This window comes from Musca autumnalis, unplaced genomic scaffold (genome assembly GCF_047663935.1).
Source record: "Musca autumnalis isolate F117 unplaced genomic scaffold, ASM4766393v1 scaffold_1, whole genome shotgun sequence".
NCBI classification, from domain to species: domain Eukaryota; kingdom Metazoa; phylum Arthropoda; class Insecta; order Diptera; family Muscidae; genus Musca; species Musca autumnalis.
The window spans coordinates 218,838,271-218,863,929 of record NW_027411644.1 but is presented as its reverse complement, the minus strand read 5'-3'; the positions used below and the strand labels follow the sequence as shown (position 1 = coordinate 218,863,929).

Below are 25,659 nucleotides of genomic sequence, written 5' to 3'. Positions count from 1 at the left end.
ATCCATTGCCACAAACAACATTTATGCCCTTCTGTACCTCATTAACACAATGAAAGCACCACAACAAAGTGTTGCTCCAAATGAAAGAAGTGTGTGGTTATTTTTACACAAAAAATAATGAAAGGCAACAGCAACAAAAAAATAATAAAAGCGAAAAAGAGGCAGGTGTTGAATACACAAAAGGTAATGCGTTTTTAGTCGAGGCATTTAGAAATAAAAACGAAAACACTTTTCTGTAGAGATTTTTGCCAAGCCATTAAAATAAAGCAATGGTTGTTATGGTGGGGGCGGGTTTCTTTTTCTGTTTTGTTGAAGGGGAGAGAGAAAGAAAATCCTTTTTCAAAATATATTATGAATTGTTTGGTGTGTAAAATCTGCGTTTTTCGGAAGAAAATATTTAAAAATAAATGCCACAAAGAACGAAAATATAAGTGGGTGAGCAAGAATTAGGGATGGAAATTGGTGGACAGGTCTTCTATGTGAAAAAATATGGGGAATATTTTACACTTCTTACAGGTACTCAGTGAGAGCACATACAGTCTTTGTTTAGAAAATCATTAGGTATTCTTTGAGTGCACATTCATATCTACTATGAGGAGACCTACTGGTTGTCGGTGGGAATAACGTCATGTCGCCTATGAGGAGACCTTCTGGTCTTATAAGAAGACCATGAGGGCTCTTACCAGAAGACAGCAAAGCCTAATGTGAGAAGACCTTGATGTGTTCCATGAAAAGACTTGGAGCCATTTTGTGAGAGACCTACAGGTCGTTCATGAAGATATGTACAGGAAGACCAACAAGTATTATATATGGAAAAGATCGACTCCTCTAGGAGACGATCAAATCTTTAGGAGACCTTTAAATCTACAATAAGGAGACCAACAGGTCTTCTACGACGTGACCAATATCTCTGATATGGGGACACTTTCATGAGAAGCATTGTATGATAAGACCTTGAGGCCTCATATGAAAGTTTTACAGGTCGCCTATGAAAAGACGAATCCCTTAGGGCCTTAATTGAGAAGCCCCTAAGGACTTCTAAGAGAAGATCTTGAGACTTTATTTAAGAAGATCTTGAAGTGTTATATGAGAAGACCTTGAGGTCTTTTTTGCGAAGACCTTGAGGTCTTTTTTGCGAAGACCTTGATATCTTCTACGAGAAGGCCTTGAGGTCTTCTAAGAGAAGACCATGATGTCTTCTATGAGAAGACCTTGAGTTTTTCTATGAGAAGGCCTTGAGGTCTTCTAGGAGAAGACCATGATGTCTCCTATGAGAAGACTTTGAGGTCTTCTACGAGAAGACTTTGAGGTCTCCTACGAGAAGACCTTGAGGTCTTCTATGAGAAGACCTTGAGGTCTTCTATGAGAAGACCTTGAGGTCTTCTATGAGAAGACCTTGAGGTCTTCTATGATAAGGCATTAAGGTCATGTAGGAGAAGACATTCAGGTCTTCTATGAGAAGACCTTGAGGCCTTATTTGAAAAGCCGTTGAGATCTTCTATAAGAAGACCTTGAGGTCTTTTATAAGAAGGCCTTGAGATTTTCCATAAGAAGACCTTGAGTACCTCCGTGAGAAGATCTTGAGGTGTTCTATGAGAAGACCTTGAGGTCTTCTATGACAAGATCTTGAGTTCTTCTATGACAAGACCTTGAGGTCTTCTTTGACAAGACCTTGAGGTCTTCTATGACAAGACCTTGCAGTCTTCTATGAGAAGACCTCGAGGTCTTCTTTTAGAAGAGCTTGAGGTCTTGAGGTCTTCTATAAGAAGACTTTGAAGACTTCTATAAAAAACATTTGAGATGACCTTGAGGTCTTCTATGAGAAGGACTTGAGGTTTCCTACAATAAGCCATTGACGTCTTCTATAAGGTAACCTACTGGACTTTTATGTTCCCAGATCTTCCTTGAGGATACCGACAAGTATTCTATGAGGGACATTAAGCCCTCTATGAGGAAACTTTCAGGTCTTCTATGAGGAGATCTTCAAGTGTTCTATTAGGAGACCTTCAGGCCTTCCAAGACGATACCTTATGAGGGAACCTATAATCTTCTATGAGGAAACCTTCAAGTCTTCTAAGAGGAGACGTTTAGGTCTTCTATGAAAATACCTGCAATTCTTCCCTGTGGATACCTACAGGTATTCTACGAGTTTTAAATAGAGATCTTTTATGAGAATAGGTTCCGATCTTTTATGAGCAGTGCTTCAAACTCTTACTTCAATGAGGTATTCTATGAGAAGCCTTTGAGGCATTCTATGAGAGTACCTTTAGCCTTGTTATGAGGAGATCTACAGGATCTATGAGGAGATCTAGCGCCCGTCTCTGAGGATACCTTAAAGACTTCTATGAGGCGACCTAGAGGTTTTCTATGAGGGGACCTACAGGTCTTCTTAGAGTAAACCTGGAACTTCTTTCAAGAGACCTGCAAGTATTCTATCAGGAGATCTAGAACATCTATTAAAATACCGAAAGGTTGTATAATGAGGAGACTTTCAGCTCTTCTATGAAGAGACTTTTGTGAGGAGACCTTCAGGTATTCTATGAGGGATCTACAGGTCTTTAGCCGTAGTCGCTAGTGCTTTTAGCTATAAGTTTATTATAATTTTTAATTGTAATAAATATTTAAATAAAATAGAACATTGGTGGCGTTTATTTAATTGGGATAGCTGTTACAATTTTGATTTTTCAAAATAGTCTGGCTTAATCCCTTTTGTTGTTTTAATATTTAAAACAACAAGTTTATTAGTGGAGAAGGTTTGGCATTGTTCGCCAAGGGGTAAGGCAAGGAAGACTAGTTTCGATCCACGCCACTGGATCTCATCAGTTCCCTTTGTTTCTTGTTTGTGGATATTCTCCACCGAAGTTATTTTTCAATAACTTCTTCAACAAGGAACTTTTTATACCCAAACATCAATCGTCAGCTCGAAGTATAAACGTAAACAAAGAAAACCCTTCAATGAGAAGTTTTTCTTTGGTAACCTAACACAACTCCGACGAAAGTGTTTACGAAACAAAGCAAACCTTCTTCCACTCGTATGTGTCGTTGATTTTTCAACAAATGCACATACCCAAATGCTGTTTGGTAGTTTATATACCAACAACACACAAAACCGTGCCAGTGTTTCTCAAATAGAACATTGGTGGCGTTTATTTAATTGGGATAGCTGTTACAATTTTGATTTTTCAAAATAGTCTGGCTTAATCCCTTTTGTTGTTTTAATATTTAAAACAACAATAACACTAATAAACTTGAGATTTTCCATAAGAAGACCTTGAGTACCTCCGTGAGAAGATCTTGAGGTGTTCTATGAGAAGACCTTGAGGTCTTCTATGACAAGATCATGAGTTCTTCTATGACAAGACCTTGAGGTCTTCTTTGACAAGACCTTGAGGTCTTCTATGACAAGACCTTGCAGTCTTCTATGAGAAGACCTCGAGGTCTTCTTTTAGAAGAGCTTGAGGTCTTGAGGTCTTCTATAAGAAGACTTTGAAGACTTCTATAAAAAACATTTGAGATGACCTTGAGGTCTTCTATGAGAAGGACTTGAGGTTTCCTACAATAAGCCATTGACGTCTTCTATAAGGTAACCTACTGGACTTTTATGTTCCCAGATCTTCCTTGAGGATACCGACAAGTATTCTATGAGGGACATTAAGCCCTCTATGAGGAAACTTTCAGGTCTTCTATGAGGAGATCTTCAAGTGTTCTATTAGGAGACCTTCAGGCCTTCCAAGACGATACCTTATGAGGGAACCTATAATCTTCTATGAGGAAACCTTCAAGTCTTCTAAGAGGAGACGTTTAGGTCTTCTATGAAAATACCTGCAATTCTTCCCTGTGGATACCTACAGGTATTCTACGAGTTTTAAATAGAGATCTTTTATGAGAATAGGTTCCGATCTTTTATGAGCAGTGCTTCAAATCTTCCTTCAATGAGGTATTCTATGAGAAGCCTTTGAGGCATTCTATGAGAGTACCTTTAGCCTTGTTATGAGGAGATCTACAGGATCTATGAGGAGATCTAGCGCCCGTCTCTGAGGATACCTTAAAGACTTCTATGAGGCGACCTAGAGGTTTTCTATGAGGGGACCTACAGGTCTTCTTAGAGTAAACCTGGAACTTCTTTCAAGAGACCTGCAAGTCTTCTATCAGGAGATCTAGAACATCTATTAAAATACCGAAAGGTTGTATAATGAGGAGACTTTCAGCTCTTCTATGAAGAGACTTTTGTGAGGAGACCTTCAGGTATTCTATGAGGGATCTACAGGTCTTTAGCCGTAGTCGCTAGTGCTTTTAGCTATAAGTTTATTATAATTTTTAATTGTAATAAATATTTAAATAAAATAGAACATTGGTGGCGTTTATTTAATTGGGATAGCTGTTACAATTTTGATTTTTCAAAATAGTCTGGCTTAATCCCTTTTGTTGTTTTAATATTTAAAACAACAAGTTTATTAGTGGAGAAGGTTTGGCATTGTTCGCCAAGGGGTAAGGCAAGGAAGACTAGTTTCGATCCACGCCACTGGATCTCATCAGTTCCCTTTGTTTCTTGTTTGTGGATATTCTCCACCGAAGTTATTTTTCAATAACTTCTTCAACAAGGAACTTTTTATACCCAAACATCAATCGTCAGCTCGAAGTATAAACGTAAACAAAGAAAACCCTTCAATGAGAAGTTTTTCTTTGGTAACCTAACACAACTCCGACGAAAGTGTTTACGAAACAAAGCAAACCTTCTTCCACTCGTATGTGTCGTTGATTTTTCAACAAATGCACATACCCAAATGCTGTTTGGTAGTTTATATACCAACAACACACAAAACCGTGCCAGTGTTTCTCAAATAGAACATTGGTGGCGTTTATTTAATTGGGATAGCTGTTACAATTTTGATTTTTCAAAATAGTCTGGCTTAATCCCTTTTGTTGTTTTAATATTTAAAACAACAATAACACTAATAAACTTGTTGTTTTAAATATTAAAACAACAAAAGGGATTAAGCCAGACTATTTTGAAAAATCAAAATTGTAACAGCTATCCCAATTAAATAAACGCCACCAATGTTCTATTTGAGAAACACTGGCACGGTTTTGTGTGTTGTTGGTATATAAACTACCAAACAGCATTTGGGTATGTGCATTTGTTGAAAAATCAACGACACATACGAGTGGAAGAAGGTTTGCTTTGTTTCGTAAACACTTTCGTCGGAGTTGTGTTAGGTTACCAAAGAAAAACTTCTCATTGAAGGGTTTTCTTTGTTTACGTTTATACTTCGAGCTGACGATTGATGTTTGGGTATAAAAAGTTCCTTGTTGAAGAAGTTATTGAAAAATAACTTCGGTGGAGAATATCCACAAACAAGAAACAAAGGGAACTGATGAGATCCAGTGGCGTGGATCGAAACTAGTCTCCCTTGCCTTACCCCTTGGCGAACAATGCCAAACCTTCTCCACTAATAAACTTGTTGTTTTAAATATTAAAACAACAAAAGGGATTAAGCCAGACTATTTTGAAAAATCAAAATATTTAAATAAAAAATAAAAATAAATAGGTATTTTATGAGAAGGCGTTCCGGTCATCAATAAGGATACCTTCTATCAGAAGATATTCAGGTATTATACCAGGAGACCTAGATGTGCTATATTAGGAGACCTTCAGTTCTTCTATGAGTAGGCCTATGAGTTGGCCTAAAGGTCTTCTATGAGGAGACAGATAGGTCTTCTATGAGGAGACATATAGGTCCTCTATTAGCAGACTTTGCGGTCGTCTAACAAGAAATGAAGAGGTCATCTATTAGGAAACCTTCAGTTCTTCTTTGAGGAGACCAACGGAACTTCTATGAAATTGTCATTTATGATTAAGCTTGCAGATGTACCTTTATGTACTGAACTGGTCATTTATTGGAAGACACGTCTTCCATAGAAATCCCAAAGGTCTTCTCTGTGAATATCTATGAAGACCTTTTATTAGAAGACCTACAGACCTTCTATGAGTATTGCAACAGGACTCCTACTGGAGTATTGTGGCAGGTTTACTGGTCTTCTGTTAGAAGGTCTTCAGATCTTTCAGCTTTAAAGGCCGACCGGTCTCCTTTGCGTGTATCAACACGTATTTTATGAGAGGATCTACAAATCTGCTATGAAAAGACTTACGGGTCACGAATGATCAGAAGTACTGCTGCTATATGAGAAGACCTACTTTGTTAAGAAGACCTTCTATGAGAACGTCTGCAGATATTTTATGATAGTTTTATGGTCCTCTATATAAATAGAAATACCTACCTTCCATTAGAAGGCTGCAGATATTCTATTCGAAGACATATAAGACTTCTATCAGAAGTCCTATTGGACTTCTATGAAATTACATATTGGTCTTCTGCGAGAAGGCGGGTTGATCTTCTATGAGAAAGCCTACTATATGAAGACCTCCAGGTTTTCTACGAGAAAAACTTGCAGATTTTCTATGGAAACCCCTTCAGATTTTCTATGGAAACCCCTACAGATCTTCTATGAGAACTCATAAATGGTTCCTGCGATTAAACTTACAAAATGAATTTCTTAAGACCTACATGCCTTCTATAGTAAGACCTACCTACTAGTATTTTATCCGAGAACTGAGTTTTTATATCTTCTGTTGCGGTCTTCTGTAACAAGACCTGTAGGTTTTTTATTGAACGGTTACAGGCGATAGTAATTGACGTTGGGAGAAGTGGCCGAGGACTTTTACGAGAGGACATTTTCTAAGAAAAGCAACTAACAGATCTTCTACAAAAATCTACTGGAGTTCTTCTATGGAACGAGAAAACCTCCTGTCCTTCCACTGGGAGCCGTACTGGCCTTGGAGGAAAAAACTAATTGGCATTTGTAGAGAAGACTAATATACCAACAATGGGAAGATCTACTGGCATTGTATGCGATGGAAAATAGGTCTTCTGTGAAAAAAACAATTTTTTTCCTTTAAGAAAACCTACTTCTGAATTTATACAACCGGTTTTCTATAAAAAATACCTACTCGTTTTCCATAGAACCAACTCCTGGCCTCCTGTAAAATCTCCTTCTTCTTGGGAAAACCTATTCGAATTGCTCTTCTATGTGAAGATCTAACGGTTCAAATCTAAGTTTATTTTCGGAGGTTAAGTGCAGTATAAGTGAGCATTTCACACCTTAATGTCCAAATGATTTTTATTTCCCTTCCATTAATAACCGAAAAATTAAACATGATTTTGCTTGTCCATGTTCAAAAGCAAATCCCTTGTTATTCGAATATTTTGCATAAATCTTAACTTTGAAACACCATGCGGATTCATGTGGCTAATTGTGTGATTGTTTCAAGTGACTTTGTATGTACGAGTATGTATGTATGTGTGTCTGGCGGAAATCTCATGTTTGTGGTTCAGTAAAACTATGCGGCAATCTTCTACACTACAGATTTTAATTAGCCCCCCGAAAAAAACAGGCATATATGATGGATATAGGGAACATGCTAGGCATGGATGGCATGTCATGACTATGTATAGCCATGTCCCAACGTCATGTTAAAACTATGCCAGAATATTGCAGAGAAAACTATAAACGAAGCCACCATGTTCGTTTCATACACGCACAACAACAACAATATTACTGAAAAACAAAAAAAAAAACATTCTACAACAAATGCTGAACGGCTGACTGGCTGAGTACACTTTCAAAAGCACCAAAAATCCATGTAATGAATGTTGTAAATATAACACCATGAAACAACGTTTGCAATTTACACATCTCTATATGGATGTTGGCCGGCCAGATAGACAAAACGAGGAACAACAGAAAAAAATCTCAAGCACAACAAAAGACTAACAGCAATTTGGCTTTAACACCCCAAAACAGGAGAGAAAAAAATAGATTTGCCGGGATTCGGCAGCATTCATTTGAAAAGAAGGACTTGCTTACATGACTTGACTAACATAGGCTGAATATAGCCTGGCATACCGGCCGCCTGCCAGCATGTCTGCCTATCTATAACAATTGTGTTGCCTTGTTAGTGAAATGGAGTGTAAAGCTTGGCCATTCTTTGTCCAGTTTTGTGGCAATCAGTGCTTATGGTGGAAAATCCTCCTCCTTTACTAATACGACAAGAGGGGCGGCAGAGAGTGAGAGAGGACGAAATAGGGGAAAAAAAGAAAACATAGCTGGCACTGATTAATTTGAATATGAAAGCATTCAGTGTAACCAAATGTAATCCAGATAACTACAGGGTAATTGAAAAATCCGATACGCAACATCACTCCACAACATGAACACATACATACATTCATATGGTACATAGTATGTACGTTTCTGTGTATAATGTACATATGTATAATCAATTCAGTTATAAATTACAATCAACTCGAAGAAGGTCAGGTCATCATGTTAATTATAAAATATGAATATGCATTGAATATTACAAGTGTATGTATGCTCGGCTCGGCACAGATACATGTGCTTGACATGCTTTTCTTAAGGGATTGTAATTTATTTTAATTAACATTGAACTTTTATGTTGTTATTGTAGAAATTTTAAAAATGAAAAGTCGTATTCGTCTTCTAAGAGAAGGCCTAATGGTATTCTTGAAAAAAGAAATAACTGCATATTCATGTGGTCTTCTGTGAAAAGACCATCATATAGTGCGAATTTTTTCTATAATAAGGCATCCTGTAGTGTGATTCTCTAACTCATTTTTTGAGTTACCGACAAAAATCGGTAACGTTAAAACGCAAAATTATGAATGAAAAGTGCAAACAAAAGTTGACAATACTCTTGCTATCGATAGAATTTTACGACTACTTTTTATTGGTAGCTAATTTGCCGAATAATATCGTTAATTAGCGAAATTATAAGCATTTAAATTTACCGATATGTGTCAGTAACTCAAAAAATGAGTTAGAGAATCGTACTACTGGTCTAGTAAGAAAGTATCCACTGGAAGACCTACTAGCCTTCTATCGGAAGACTGATCATCAATAAGAAGACCTACTGGTCTTCTATAAGAAAACCTTTTGGTAATCTATGAGAAGAATTCCCCCTCAGTAATGCTTGCGACATTTCCTGAGTATTTAAGCCATGAAAAACTTCTCTACAAGTGGTGTCGTAAGACACGCCGTTCGGACTCGGCAATAAAAAGGAGGTCCCATATCATTGAGCCAAATATGAATTCGGCGTGCAATCATTGATATGAGTGAAGTCTCCCTTGTCCCTTCGGGGATGTTGTGGGAATATATGTATGTATGTATGTATGTAATCTATCAGATCCTCTGAGAAAACCTGGCGGTCCCGTAAGAAAAAATCTGCTGGAAAACTACGGGTCTCCTATGAAAATGCCTGTTTGTCTTCTATGACAAGATCAACTGTTTCTATACCCTACACCACTATGTGTGGAGGGTGTTATAAGTTGGTTTTGTTCCAAAAGTTAGTAACACATCGAAATAATGATCGTAGACCTACACATATGTATACCAAAATAAATGTCACGACGAGCTGAGATGATCTTGCTATATGTGTCCCTCCGTCCGTCTATCCACCTAAACCTGACCCTTGAACCTTTCTAAAAGAAAGGTTGCTTCTGTAGACCCATTCTGAAGGAAAGGGTGCTTTTATTGACCCTTTCTAAACGAAAGGGTGCTTCTATATACCCTTTCTGAACGAAAAGGTGCTTCTGTAGTCTCGTTCTGAACGAAAAGGTGCTTCTATAGACCCTTTCTGAACGAAAAGGTGCTTCTATAGACCCTTTCTGAACGAAAGGGTCCGTCTATAGACCCTTTCTCAACGAAAGGGTGTTTTTATAAACCCTTTCTCGACGAAAGGGTGCTTCTATAGACCCTTTCTGAAAGAAGGGGTGCTTTTATAGACCCTTTCTGAACGAAAGGGTGCTTCTATAGACCCTCTCTGAAAGAAAGGGTGCTTCTATAGACCCTTTCTGAAAGAAAAGGTGCTTCTATAGACCCTGTCTGAAAGAAAGGGTGCTTCTATAGACCCTTTCTGAAAGAAATGGTGCTTCTATAAACCCTTTCTCAGCGAAAGGGTGTTTTTATAGACTCTTTCTCAACGAAAGGGTGCTTCTATAGACCCTTTATGAAAGAAGGGGTGCTTTTATAGACCCTTTCTGAACGAAAGGGTGCTTCTATAGATCCTTTCTGAAAGAAAGGGTGCTTCTATAGACCTTTTCTGAAAGAAAGGGTGCTTCTATAGACCCTTTCTGAAAGAAAGGGTGCTTCTATAGACCCTTTCTGAAAGAAATGGTGCTTCTATAAACCCTTTCTCAGCGAAAGGGTGTTTTTATAGACTCTTTCTCAACGAAAGGGTGCTTCTATAGACCCCTTCTGAACGAAACGGTGCTTCTATAGACCCTTTCTGAACGAAAGGGTCCGTCTATAGACCCTTTCTCAACGAAAGGGTGTTTTTATAAACCCTTTCTCGACGAAAGGGTGCTTCTATAGACCCTTTCTGAAAGAAGGGGTGCTTTTATAGACCCTTTCTGAACGAAAGGGTGCTTCTATAGACCCTCTCTGAAAGAAAGGGTGCTTCTATAGACCATTTCTGAACGAAAAGGTGCTTCTATAGACCCTTTCTGAACGAAAGGGTCCGTCTATAGACCCTTTCTCAACGAAAGGGTGTTTTTATAAACCCTTTCTCGACGAAAGGGTGCTTCTATAGACCCTTTCTGAAAGAAGGGGTGCTTTTATAGACCCTTTCTGAACGAAAGGGTGCTTCTATAGACCCTTTCTGAAAGAAAGGGTGCTTCTATAGACCCTTTCTGAAAGAAAGGGTGCTTCTAAAGATCCTTTCTGAACGAAAGGGTGCTTCTATAGACCCTTTCTGAAAGAAAGGGTGCTTCTATAGACCCTTTCTGAAAGAAAGGGTGCTTCTATAGACCCTTTCTGAAAGAAAGGGTGCTTCTGTAGACCCTGTCTGAAAGAAAGGGTGCTTCTATAGACCCTTTCTGAAAGAAAGGGTGCTTCTATAAACCCTTTCTCAACGAAAGGGTGCTTCTGTAGACCCTGTCTGAAAGAAAGGGTGCTTTTATAGACCCTTTCTGAAAGAAAGGGTGCTTCTATAAACCCTTTCTCAACGAAAGGGTGCTTCTATAAACCCTTTCTCAACGAAAGGGTGCTTCTATAAACCCTTTCTCAACGAAAGGGTGTTTTTATAGACCCTTTCTCAACGAAAGGGTGCTTCTATAGACCCTTTCTGAAAGAAGGGGTGCTTTTACAGACCCTTTCTGAACGAAAGGGTGCTTCTATAGACCCTTTCTGAAAGAAAGGGTGCTTCTATAGACCCTTTCTGATAGAAAGGGTGCTTATATAGACCCTTTCTGATAGAAAGGGTGCTTCTATAGACCCTTTCTGAAAGAAGGGGTGCTTTTATAGACCCTTTCTGAACGAAAGGGTGCTTCTATAGACCCTTTCTGAAAGAAGGGGTGCTTTTACAGACCCTTTCTGAACGAAAGGGTGCTTCTATAGACCCTTTCTGAAAGAAAGGGTGCTTCTATAGACCCTTTCTGATAGAAAGGGTGCTTATATAGACCCTTTCTGATAGAAAGGGTGCTTCTATAGACCCTTTCTGAAAGAAGGGGTGCTTCTATAGACCCTTTCTGAACGAAAGGGTGCTTCTATAGACCCTCTCTGAAAGAAAGGGTGCTTCTATAGACCCTTTCTGAAAGAAAGGGTGCTTCTACAAACCCTTTCTCAACGAAAGGGTGCTTCTATAGACCCTTTCTGAAAGAAAGGGTGCTTCTATAGACCCTTTCTGAAAGAAAGGGTGCTTCTATTGACCCTTTCTGAAAGAAAGGGTGCTTCTATTGACCCTTTCTGAAAGAAAGGGTGCTTCTATAGACCCTTTCTGAAAGAAAGGGTGCTTCTATAGACCCTTTTTGAAAGAAAGGGTGCTTCTATAGACCCTTTCTGAAAGAAAGGGTGCTTCTATAGACCCTTTCTGAAAGAAAGGGTGCTTCTATAGACCCTTTCTGAAAGAAAGGGTGCTTCTATAGACCCTTTCTGAAAGAAAGGGTGCTTCTATAGACCCTTTCTGAAAGAAAGGGTGCTTCTATAGACCCTTTCTGAAAGAAAGGGTGCTTCTATAGACCCTTTCTGAAAGAAAGGGTGCTTCTATAGACCCTTTCTGAAAGAAAGGGTGCTTCTATAGACCCTTTCTGAAAGAAAGGGTGCTTCTATAGACCCTTTCTGAAAGAAAGGGTGCTTCTATAGACCCTTTCTGAAAGAAAGGGTGCTTCTATAGACCCTTTCTGAAAGAAAGGGTGCTTCTATAGACCCTTTCTGAAAGAAAGGGTGCTTCTATAGACCCTTTCTGAAAGAAAGGGTGCTTCTATAGACCCTTTCTGAAAGAAAGGGTGCTTCTATAGACCCTTCTTTAGATTTTAGACTTTAGATGCTTCTTTAGATTTTAGACTTTAGATTTAGACTTGTTTTTATTTATTTATTTATTATTATTTTTTTTTTTTTTTTTTTTTTTTTGAGAACCTGAATATAACTACTGGTCACGTATGAGAAGACTTCCAGTCTTCTATGGGAAGATTTGCTGATCTATTGCAAAACCTACTGGTCATCTCTCTGAAGACTTGCTGGTATACTCTATAAAAAGACTTATTCGTATCATATGGGAAGATCCACTGGTCTTCCATGATAAGAGTAAACCATACAAGACTAGGTGGTATCTTATGAAAAGACCTACCTGTCTTCTAGGAGAAAACTTGTTGGTCTTTTATGGGAGGACGTACTGGTCTTCCATCGGCAGATCTACTGGTATTCTATTGGATGACCTACTGAATCCAAATGGTTTTCTGTTAAAATTCACTACTTTTTATAGTTTCCGCTACAGAATGTTTGTCCGAACCAACATGGTCTATTTGCCTTCTACTTCTCGTCTTTACTTTCCAAACCTAGCGAATGCATTTCAAGATGATTTCATTAAGGATACCATTGGGTCCTTTATTATTATTTATAAACATTTTCTCACCTTTATATGGAACATCTGTGATTTTCCATAAGAGGGTCTTTCCGGCGTTAATCATCATAAGGATTTAAATTTAAGAGTTACAATTTAAAGGGTTAATAAACTCAATATCCTCTTCCATATAACGCACAGTCCTTAAAGAACAATTCTGCCGCTCCAATAAATCCAATTTTCTTGCCAATGATATATAACAGTGACTGGCGCTCCAGCAGACATTTTAATGGTTGTTTTTCTTGGTGTTTCTTACCAAAAAATAAACAATAAAACACAAAAAAAACACAAGACACACACAAAACATGAAACATTGGCTAACACACACACATATAACATAAATGGGCCACAAAGCCAAAATCTGTGTTCCTGTGTGTGGGAGGGTGTGCGTTTGTGGCAGTAGGGTGCGTAGCATTGACTAGAGAACTCAAAGAATAAATCTTAAGATGGCAAATAGGCAAATACTATAAACAATGTAAACATGCCGCAGCAAATGTATGCTGCCGCAACAACCGAGGAAGAAAGAAAAACAAACAAAAAAACTCAAATAAACAACGTCATCGAAGGAAGAAAAACATAACCAAACAAGGAAAAATATTATCCAGAAATACCCTAAAGCAACATAACAAACACTCCATAAAATTTCTCCACAACCAACAACAACACTTGACAATAAACAGACAAGAGGGAGAACATGATGAGGGAACACTTTGAAGAAGTCTTTGGGAAAAACTCTGGAGTATAAGAAAAGAATCGGTTGAGGTTTAATTAAATTAATGATAAATTTTGTTTTTCTTTTCTCCTCGGCGGCAAGGAAGACAAATTTAAGGATGTATGGTTATAGTAAGAAGAGGCTCGAGGGCGGATAAATACGTTATAGGGGGTAGGAGAATTATTGGTGTTAAGTTAGGCAATGGTGAGACAAAATATTTTGGATGGATTTTGGAATAACTATTCTAAAGAAACGACAAGACACGATGAGATAGTCTTCCTTACATAAGACCAGCAGATCAGATTAGTTTTTTATAGCAGGCTGCACAGTCTCGTTCCATAGAACACCAAAAGATCTTTTCATAAAAGACCAATAGTTCCTCTTATAGAAGACCAGTAGATCTTCTTATATTAGGCCAGTAGGTCCTTTTACAAAAGACCAGTAGATCCTCTTTAAGAAGACCAGTATGTCATCTTAGGCCACGTTGGACCAGCAGGTCTTCTTATAAAACACCAAGAGGACGTTTTGTAGAAGACTAGTAGGTCATCGTAAAAAAACAGTAAGACTTCGTATAAAAGACCAGCAGGTCTTAGTACAGCAGACCAATAGGTCTTTGTATTGAAGACCAGTAAGTCTTCTTAGGTCTTAGAGGACCAGTAGGTCATAGAAGACCAAGACGTCTTCGTAGGTCTTCGTATAGAAGACCAGTAAATTTTCGTATAGAAGACCAGTAGGTCTTCGTATAGAAGACCAGTAGGTCTTCGTATAGAAGACCAGTAGGTCTTCGTATAGAAGACCAGTAGGTCTTCGTATAGAAGACCAGTAGGTCTTCGTATAGAAGACCAGTAGGTCTTCGTATAGAAGGCCAGAAGGTCTTCGCATAGAAGATCAGTAGACTGGTATAGGAGACCAGTAGGTCTTCGTATAGAAGACCAGTAGGTCTTCGTATAAAAGACCAGTAGGTCTTCGTACAGAAGACCAGTAGGTCTTCGTACAGAAGACCAGTAGGTCTTCGTACAGAAGACCAGTAGGTCTTCGTACAGAAGACCCGTAGGTGTTCGTATAGAAGACCAGTAAATTTTCGTATAGAAGAATAGTAGGTCTTCGTATAGAAGACCAGTAGGTCTTCGTATAGAAGACCAGTAGGTCTTCGTATAGAAGACCAGTAGGTCTTCGTATAGAAGACCAGTAGGTTTTCGTAAAGAAGACCAGAAGGTCTTCGCATAGAAGATCAGTAGACTGGTATAGAAGACCAGGAGGTCTTCGTATAGAAGACCAGACCAGAAGGACTTCGTATAGAAGACCAGAAGGTCTTCGTATAGAATACCAGAAGTTCTTCGTATAGAAGACCAGTAGGTCTTCGTATAGAAGACCAGTAGGTCTTCGTATAGAAGACCAGTAGGTCTTCGTATAGAAGACCAGTAGGTCTTCGTATAGAAGACCAGTAGGTCTTCGTATAGAAGACCAGTAGGTCTTCGTATAGAAGACCAGTAGGTCTTCGTATAGAAGACCAGTAGGTCTTCGTATAGAAGACCAGTAGGTCTTCGTATAGAAGACCAGTAGGTCTTCGTATAGAAGACCAGTAGGTCTTCGCATAGAAGACCAGTAGGTCTTCGTATAGAAGACCAGTAGGTCTTCGTATAGAAGACCAGTAGGTCTTCGTATAGAAGACCAGTAGGTCTTCGTATAGAAGACCAGTAGGTCTTCGTATAGAAGACCAGTAGGTCTTCGTATAGAAGACCAGTAGGTCTTCGTATAGAAGACCAGTAGGTCTTCGTATAGAAGACCAGTAGGTCTTCGTATAGAAAACCAGTAGGTCTTCGTATAGAAGACCAGTAGGTCTTCGTATAGAAGACCAGTAGGTCTTCGTATAGAAGACCAGTAGGTCTTCGTATAGAAGACCAGTAGGTCTTCGTATAGAAGACCAGTAGGTCTTCGTATAGAAGACCAGTAGGTCTTCGTATTAGAAGAACAGTGGGTCTTCGTATAGAAGACCAGTAGGTCTTCGTATAGAAAACCAGTAGGTCTTCGTATAGAATACCAGTGGGTCTTCGTATAGATGACTAGTAGGTCTTTGTATAGAAGACCAGTAGGTCTTCTTATAGAAGACCAGTAGGTCTTCGTATAGACGACCAGTAGGTCTTCGTATAGAAGACCAGTAGGTCTTCGTATAGAAGACCAGTATGTCTTCGTATTAGAAGACCAGTAGGTCTTCGTATTAGAAGACCAGTAGGTCTTCGTATAGAAGACCAGTAGGTCTTCGTATAGAAGACCAGTAGATCTTCTTATGGAAGACCAATAGGCCTTCATAGAAATTGCCAGAACCAATTTTTACAGAAGAACAGTAGGGTGCAATGGTATGCACACCCGCCTTGCACGCAGAAGGTCGTGGGTTCGATTCCGCGGCCAGCCAACATCAACACATTTTCAACGGTGGCAAAATACCCCTCAGTAATGTTGCCGCCATGTCCTGAGTATTTCAGCAATGTAATACTTCTCTACAAGTGGTGCCTTAAGACACGCCGTTCGGACTCGGCGATAAACAGTAGGTCCCATATCATTGAGCTAATATGAATCGAGGTGCAATCATTGATATGGGAGAAGTCTTCCTTGACCCTTCTGGGATGTTTATGGAACAAATATTATTATAGTAGGGCTTCTTAAAGAGGTCCAGTAATTCTTATTGGAGAACAGCAGGTCCTTCCTCTTTGTACCCGACATCAAAAAATGTTACTTTTATTTGGGATTAATAATAAAATTAATTGCTTTCTTCTCCCCTTCCAATTTCAGGTCATTAACTGCGGAGATTTGGACAGCTACCCGTTGCTACAATATTTGGATTTGTCACACAGCCACATTGAAGAAATCGAAGACGATGCCCTGGGACGTTTGGAAATATTGGAAATATTAATGTTAGATCACAATAATTTGAAGAAAATTCCACAAAGTTTGCCGGTGTCGTTGGAACATTTATTCCTGCAAAATAATAACATTTTGGATATCCAGTCACAATCCTTCCAGGGATTGACAAGTCTAAAGACTTTGGACTTGTCCAATAATAAATTGTTATATTTACCCGATATTGCCCTGCCTAAATTGCAAACTTTAAATTTACAATCATCGGAAATACGTGGCATTAGTCAGGGTATCATTCACACCCTGCCAAGGCTTAATGAGTTGCTATTGGAAGATAATCCCATTAAATGTTCTGATCTGTTGGGCATTGCCGAATGGGCTAGCACTTGTCGTTTGAGAGGAAACAAAGAAGAGATAGATGCTGAGGAAGATTTAGAGGAAAATGTCAAGGGAAAGCGTAACAATTTAAAAGAAAAATATATGAAAATGTATGATTTCTATGAGAAGTTTGGCGGCGAACAATGTCAAAGGAATGTAGATTTAAATTCATCCCTCAACCAACCAATTTGTGCCAAGGAGGAAAAGCCCACAACCATTGCACCCAACAAACAATTACCAGCAGTACCAAAGAAAGTGGCACTTGAACGATCGCTTGAAGTTGAAAACTTTAATTTGAACTCAGTAATGAATGCAGCCATACCATTGCCCTCAAAGAAGGCTATGAAACTCGAAGCTTCTAATAAGAAACCAACTACAATTGCAACAGAAGAGGCTGCAGTAAAAGCAATTACAACAAATGAAATGCCAGCTCCAATAAAACTGGAAATGAAAACAGACGAAGAAGAGCAAGGAAAATCAACAAAATCACCAGCCACGCTGCCACCAACAACATTGCAGACAACATTAGCATCTGTGGATAAGCCGCAAGAACATTCCAACTCAACAAATGAAAGGCAAGAATTCCAGTCGACTCCAAAAGCCTTAATCGACAATCCAACAACTGCAGCCGTACCACCAGCCACAGTTAAAGAAAATGCCATGAAAAAAGATACAAGGCAAACAATTGCAGGCCAGAGAAATTCCAATAGTAAAAATATTTCAAGTACTGCGAATACCCTGGGAGGCGAAGGAAACGGAGCCACTCCATCTATGGCCCCACAACAACAACCAAATATTGTGGGAGTTGAGCAAATAACAGAGGAAACTTTACTACCAACTGCCAATCTGCCGGAAATATTAAAGGAAAATATGGAAGCAAAGAATGACAAAGAAATTGCAGAAAGAAATAAAGATATGGCGGCAGACAACATGACAGGCGAAACAACAACAACAACGCCAGTAACATTATCAAATATTGCAAAAATAACTTCCGCAATGGCAATAAATTTAACAAAATCACAGGGCAACACAATTATGTCAGACAAGGCAAATGAAGAAAGAATGACGGCAAAAACTCTTCCACTCCCTACCGAAGAAGCATCTATCAAACTTTCCAATGGCAAACTTCGTCATCGAGAACAAAAAGAAGAAATTAAAATGAAAATTGGCTTAACAAAAGAGATTAAATCTTTTGAAGGCTTAACAACACAAGCACCAGCAACAACAACAACAAAAGGCTTATCTCCAATGAAAATGACATTAACAAGTTCCATTGCTGAGCCACAAACAACGTACGGCTATGCAAATATTAACATAGACCACAGCAATGAAGAAGAAATCGTAATAACAGGCAGTCAGACTGCACCCACAGCTTTAGAGACAGTGAGGGGAAATGAAGAAAGCAGTCACTCCAGGTTCTTGCCAATGCCTCAATCTAGAAATTTAACATCAAACAACAACAACAGTTCTAACACTACTACCACCACCACCCACACCAACAATATAAATCTCCCACACGATAATGAGAACAACAATAAAATGTCCAGCACTTTAGAAATTACGACAACAGCAACACCAAAAGTTCTAAAACAAACAACAAATAAACATCAGGACCTATTACAACAACCACAACAACAGCAACATCAATATCCATTACCAACACATACTTCACATGATTCTCCAACGACTATCACTGCTGAGCCAGAAAATCCATCAATGACAGTGACAGCTTCTACAACAAAGACAAAAACTATGCCATTAGAACGCAATGATGTCAATGATGAATGTCTGCAATCGAATGCGAATGGTAAGTTTTAACCGCCTCCATATAACAAAGCAAAAAAAGTTTTATATCATTCATTCAAGCACAATCTGGGAAAAAAGAACAATTTCTGTCGCTTGTTTGTCTAGTTTAACATAATTTTCTTATGTATGTATGTCTGTGACGCACATTGCTACATGACAAATATGTAGTTTTCTTCGGAAGGCATCGGAATTTGAAAGTAGGCTACAAGAAAAACGGATTGACCGGAGACAAGCCGGTCATCTTCTTTAGTGTGTCTTCATGTAGAACAGTAGTAGGACTTCTAACAGCAAAATTTCACTATAGGCACAGACGATTTTCTTATAGAAGACATGCACATTAGGGTGATGGTCTTTCGACATTTTGTCACAAAAATTGCTTCCTGTAGCAAGAATTAATAAAACTTTGCTTAGCAATAACTTCAATAACGCTTATTCGATTTAAATATAAAACAAGTAAACAAGCATTAAATGAATTTTTTGAACTTTTATGAAAAAATAAGTTTTCATAAAAAATAAGTTTCCACAAACATCCCAGAAGGGATTTCTCTCATATCAAGGAGTGCACCCCGATTAATATTAGCTCAATAATATGGGACCTACTGTTTATCGCCGAGTCCGAACGGCGCACTATGTCGCAAGTTCATATAAACGGTGGCCAAAAATAGAAGGAATTGGCGTAGGTGGAATAAAATATAATAAAACAAGTAAGAAAGTATCAGTGCTGACGGATATATACGCTCAGCCACTCACAAAAAAAACATCATTTTGTTGTGAGTCATTCGTTGAAAATCAACGACACATAACAGTGGACAAGGTTTGGTTTGTTTCGCAAACACTTTCGTCGGAGTTGTGTGAGGCTGCCAAAGAAAAACTTCTCATTGAAGTTTTTTCTTTGTTCACCTTTATACTGACGATTGATGTTTGGGTACAATTTTTTTTTTTTTTTTTTGTTGAAGAAGTTATTGAAGAATAACTTCGCTAGAGAATGTCCACAAACAAGAAACAAGGGAACTGATTAGATCTAGTTGCGTGGATCGAAACTAGTCTTCCCTGTCTTACCCGTTGGCGAACAATGCCAAACTTTTTCCACAAATAAATTAGTTGTTTTGAAAAAAAAAAAAACAACTAAAAAAACCAGACCAAACGCAATAATGATGCCGAATATAAAATATATTGATTTTGTATCACGAGTTTGCTCTAAAATCTGTATGACCCGTAATTTAGGGATATACCAAATTATGGGCATATACCAAATATTTTTATAAACCAAAGTTCTTCATAAAGATATGGAAATTTTAAATTATGTTAAACTATGTTTGAAAGAAATTTTTGGAAAAGTTTTAAAGTTATCTTGCACAATTGCCATTTTAGTATGTTCAGGCAGGGTTTTGGAGCTTGCACCATTATCGCGGGAAGTATTGACTTATTCCGGAATAAGATTGTAGCGTTTTAAATGAGACCGCTAGAATAACCTAGTGAAAAAAGAATATAAACGATGCGAGAGGAATTCCTAAACTTCATTTTTTTTTGCATTTTGTGCGGGAGGTACCCGAAGAAGTGGACCATAGCCAGTATTCCAACCTGATACATGACTGGATGAAATAATATGATGTGCAAAGTCTGCACCTATCAGAAACTCCATGTGAGAATTATCTAGCGGATTTGTGATTTTAGGTCAATATCTCAGGAAGTATGGACTTGCGCAGGAAAAAAATTTACCGTCGTAAAGGGAGCCGCAACTTACTTACAGAAAAAAATTTCAAAACGTTCCGAGAGGAGCTCTTAAACTTCACTTTATCCGATTTTTATGTGGGAGGTACCCGAAGGAGTGGACCTATATAGTCCATATTCCAACCTGATACATGACTGGATGAAATAATATGATGTGCAAAGTCTGCACCAGTCAGAACCTCCCTGCGAGAATTATCTTTCGGATTTGCCATTTTGGTTGTTGCCGCTATGGTTTTTTGGAGCAAGAAAAAATTGTACATTCGTAAAAGGAGCCGCGGACAGCTTACTGAAACAAATTTCAAAACGTTCCGAGAGGAGCTCTTAAACGTCACTTTATACGAATTTTTTTGTGGAATTTACCTGAAGCAGTGGACCGATATGGCCCATCTTCGAACTTAAGGTAAGTTTGGACAAAATATTATACCCAACGTTTGTTTCAAATTGGTTGATCCGTTCTAGAGTTATCGTGCGCACCAGCCAGACAGACCGACATGGCTAAATCGACTCCAAATTGTCTGAAACGAATTTCGTCCAAACACACTTGTGGTCTAAACCGTTATTTCGATGCGCCACATGTTTGGTCGTATCTAGCCTAAAGGCAAGGGGTACAAAAATAATGGGTATTGAAATTGAAAACAAAGTCCACCGCAAATATTCTCACGGTGCTCTTGAACCAACTTGAAATGAAAGGAGCTTACACCTCGGAAGTTTTTGCAGATTCTGAAGTTACAATGTTCATAGATGAGAAAAATCAAAAACAAAAAAATCGCCGGAGCGCTTTTTGCAAAGTTATAATTTTTAGTGTTTTTTAGGGTTTCACGATTTTGCTTGGAAACCTATCGAAATGGGTTTAGAGAAAATATTGTAGCTGTGAAAATTCTCTACAAGATTGACCGCCATGTTCCTACGTTTAACCGTGTTTGAGATATAGAAGTTCAAATTGGGACAATGTACTGACTGTATCGCCTCCTTATAAAACAATCTCATGTCATTTCCCAACTTAACCTTTCTCCTTCTTTGCATATAGATGGAAATTTCCATCATTTCATTAAATCCCAAAAAATATACAAAAGGACAGGTTTACTCTATGCTTATCGTGTCAAGATATCTTTTTACGGTCCACTGCATAGAAAAAAAATATAAACCTGTTCCAAAGCGCAACTGTAACTAACAGTAAAATGAGCCCAAAGATAAAAATCCGCTGTTTAATTTTCAAACAAAAAATATTATTTTATATTTATTTTAATTTTTTTATATTAAAAATTCTGGAGATTAAAAAGTGATAATGAGTTGAGATGCCGTTAGTAAAGAGGGTTTAAGATTTTTTTAAAATAATACTTGAAGAAAAATTCGTAAAGTATAGAAAATATTACATGACGAAATATTTTAAAAAATATCGTATTTTGTTCAGATTATACTAAAAAATTTTTAACTATTTTTTCCGTAATTAGGAACTCGAAATCTATCACCTCCATTAATTTCGCCAAGAAAGAAAAAATCATGCAATTAAGGGTTAAACTTATATATGTATATATCTCAAAATCTCAAATATGGTAAAACCTGCGGAAATATCGTAAAGGTCACTCTTGAAGATAATTTTCACAACAACAATATTTTCTCTAATCCTGTTTCGATAGGACTTGCGGTTTAACAGCAAAATTGTGAAAACCTAAAATAACCCAAAAAATTTGAACTTTGACCGTGATTTATTTAAAAGGCGCTCCGGCGATTTTTTTCGTTTTTTTTTTTTATTTTTCTCATCTATGAACATTGTAACTTCAGAATCCCCAAAAACTTCCCAGGTGTAAGCTCCTTTCATTAAAATTTGGTTTAAGAGCACAATGTTCTAAAAATAGAACATAGCTTATTTTTCAACTTCTAGTGGGCATAGAATAAATAGGTATTCAGTCTGACATGCCCTTGTTAAAGTAATGGGTTAATAGGGGGTTTTGTAAGTAGTTACGGCTATCAAAAATTACTATAAAAACCATTATTTTGGGAGGACTTTTTGCTGGGATGTAAAGGGGAAAAATTGGGAAGATCAGTGCACGTTTTGGCATAGCTCGTTATATTTGGTAGGTAAATGTATCGCCAAATTGGCTGAATTTTGAGGTGCAGGGTTCCCAGATCACAAAAAAAAAAATCCGATAAAATTTATGGGCATAGGTCCACAGTTAGATACATATATACCCTATATAACGGTACCTCTCGATTTTATGTATTCGAAGATTTCACCTAATTTGCTTGACCAAAATGTCTGAATTTTGGAATTGGTGGTTCCCAGTGGACAAAAAAATTGATCTGATAAAAATTATGGACATAGGTCCACGTTTTGATATATACCCCATAGAACAGTACCGTCCAATTTTTGGTATTTTGAAGGCTTTAGCCACATTACTCAATCGAAGAAGATGATATTTGGTATTTAGTCTTCGCAAGGGCTGCGAAATATTCCTACAGATAATTGGTGGTATTGGTCCACGTTTTGTTTGCAACGGTACCGTCCGTTTTTCGCTATTTTCAAGGTTTTAGCCACATTATCCAAATATTTTTTTGGGCTTAGTGAATACATCATAGTTTTATCCTTAAATAATAAATTTTTTAAAAGTTTTTTAACCGATAATTGAAAAAAAACTGCCCATTTTTTATTAAAAATCTAAATTTCGATGTAAAGTGTTAACCATTTTGATATTTGTTAAAGCAACTTGCATTCGCTGCCTCAATTACGACGGTAAAAGTTTTTTTCAGTGGCAAGTCCATACTTCTTGAGAAAACAACCCGAAAGGTGCAAAAACCCCTATGGCATCATATGTAATGGCTGGGGGGCACGATAACTCTCGAACTGATCAATCGATTTGGTCCAACATTTGGACTTCGTCATATTTTGTCCAAACTTAGTTTCAGTTCGAAGATGGGCAATACCGGTCCACAACCTCCGGTACTTCCCGCCCAATATTTAAAAAATGTCACTAATATTGTTTGCACGATGTCTATTGAACGGGGCAACCAATTTGGTAAAAACTTTGGATCTCCTAATATTTTGTCCAAATTTAGTTTACCTTCTAAAATGGCCTATATCTCCTTAGAGTACCTCTCCCACAAAAGTTCAACAGTGTCCAAGTGATCGAAGATCCATTGGAAATGTACACCGAAGCTGTTCGTTGTGGTCCTGTTTACAGCGATGTTATATTTTCGATGGGCAGGTCCATGCTTCCAGGCATACTGGTGCAAAAGTTATACAATGACCCACTAAAATTATTAGTGGGTGCGATAACCATCAAAAGATCCACTTCCACATCCTCAACACTTTTGAACTTTAATCCTAATCCACATTTTTGTCGGCAAGTTCAAATGTCCATGTCCAAAACGGGCCACAAAATTCGGAAAATGCGCTAAATATATTCGATCTGTCCGAAGATGAAAGTATATCTCTGTCGGTAAATCCAACTGATACTTTTGTACTTGTAAGATTGATATTTTTAGTTTAAACTCAAAATTATTAGCAGCAGCTGGCACCTTCATACATTTGAAGTACTCACTTTTCACAACTTGAACAGCAAATAATATCGATATACAATTTTATACACTGTACGGCGTGTTTTACAACACCACTTGTAGAGAAGTTTTACATGGCTGAAATACTCTGGAAATGTTGCCAATATTACACTGAGGAATATTTTGCCACCGTGGAAAATTTGATGTTGTCCTGGGAATCGAATCGCAAACATTCTGAGTGCAAGGCTGGTGTGCACACTACTGCACCACGGCGGCACCCTCATAATTTTTGATAGAGACGTTTTTAACCTCTGCCATAGGATATCGAATCTTGCACGAACATTTAGATAAAAAGAAAAAAAACTGAAATCGGTACTACCGTTTTATAGGGCCACACCAAACGTTGACACATGTTGAACATTTTTTGAAGAAGTTTTTTGAACACTGGGAATCTCAAATATCAAATTACAGGTTGTTGGGTCAACAAATGTGGCTAAAATCCGAAATAACCTGAAATCGGGAGGTACCGTTGTACAGCTTCTATAAAGAAACATGGACCTACATACATATGCCAGTTTAAAGTCTGTTCGAGAACAGTTTTGAAATATTTACCGTAGGTTGTCAGCATATTAAAAGGTGGGAAAGTTCTCTCTCCTGTTATTCATTATTTTTTACGGTTATGGACTGTCTTTATGTCATTTACATAACACACACATAAATATATACAAAACTTACCTGCAAAAATTTTGGACACAAGCATGAAAAAAATAATAGAAAAAATATTACTAATTAATTTTTGTTTTATATAAATTTCTAAAAAATAAATATTAGTAAAAAATTATGTAATCTTTCTACGAATGCGGTAAATCTTTGAAAATCAAAACCCCTTTTGTGTACAAGTTAATTGCTTAAGGTATCATAAAATTTATGGATCTTTAAAACTAACCCCATTTCACGGAAACAACTTCTATTGCAAATTGCTATATTTTTAATAAATTTATGGAAATGTGCTAGCTAGATAACTGGTAAAGGCACTATCTGCAAAACTATGCCACACATTTCCAGGCATTGTGCCCTAACCATCTTAAGCTATGATGTGCTTCAATTTGATTACGGTCATTTCAGTTCAGTGCCAAAGTTATAAAGAAGAAGAGAAAAAAAAACTACAAAGAAAACAAACCAAAATGGCAGCATACAGCTACTTTTCAACACACACTGACGACCACTCTTCACTGACAAGGAAAGCATAGCTGCAAGAGAAACCGAACAAGCAACAGTCATCCATGTAATGAAAACAAGCAATTCAATGTTCATGCATAATGATTTTATGCCACATCATTGAATGTTATAAGGGTCATTGTATGCGGTTGAACTCATTTCTAGAGAAAGAGAGAAAGGGGATGGAGGGAGAGAGGCAGGTTCTTTCAAAGTGGCATCTAATCTTAAAAAGATACCATAAAAATACAAATTCTAAATTCTATCCACCTACCAAAGACTTAGCAATGTGATAAAAAGAGGATGGTGCACCCAATGACCAAACACAGACACACACACACTCACGCAGCTAACAACTGAATAAGAAATCTAATAAAAAATCTTGAATGCAATTTAAATGACAATTTACAACTGTTTTTGGAAAATATAAAAAGAAAGCAATCTACAAACTTTATCTTAAATGGCGGAGGGAAGAGAGAAAGAGGATAGG

At 37.7% G+C, this 25,659-nt stretch overlaps 2 protein-coding genes across 2 annotated transcripts in view; one reads left to right on the top strand and one right to left on the bottom strand.

Annotated features, from left to right (window-relative positions):
- timeout (circadian regulator timeout) overlaps positions 1 to 25,659 on the bottom strand; it is a 669,268-nt gene that overhangs the window by 155,251 nt on the left and 488,358 nt on the right. The gene's annotated exons all lie outside the window — the stretch shown is intronic.
- The window catches only part of LOC141389141 (uncharacterized), a 269,444-nt gene that overhangs the window by 184,000 nt on the left and 59,785 nt on the right, over positions 1 to 25,659 (top strand). Inside the window, exon 4 of the mRNA XM_073960206.1 lies at positions 16,479 to 18,729. Within this exon, the coding sequence (XP_073816307.1) occupies positions 16,479 to 18,729 (2,251 nt within the window). The remainder of the gene's footprint in view (positions 1 to 16,478; positions 18,730 to 25,659) is intronic.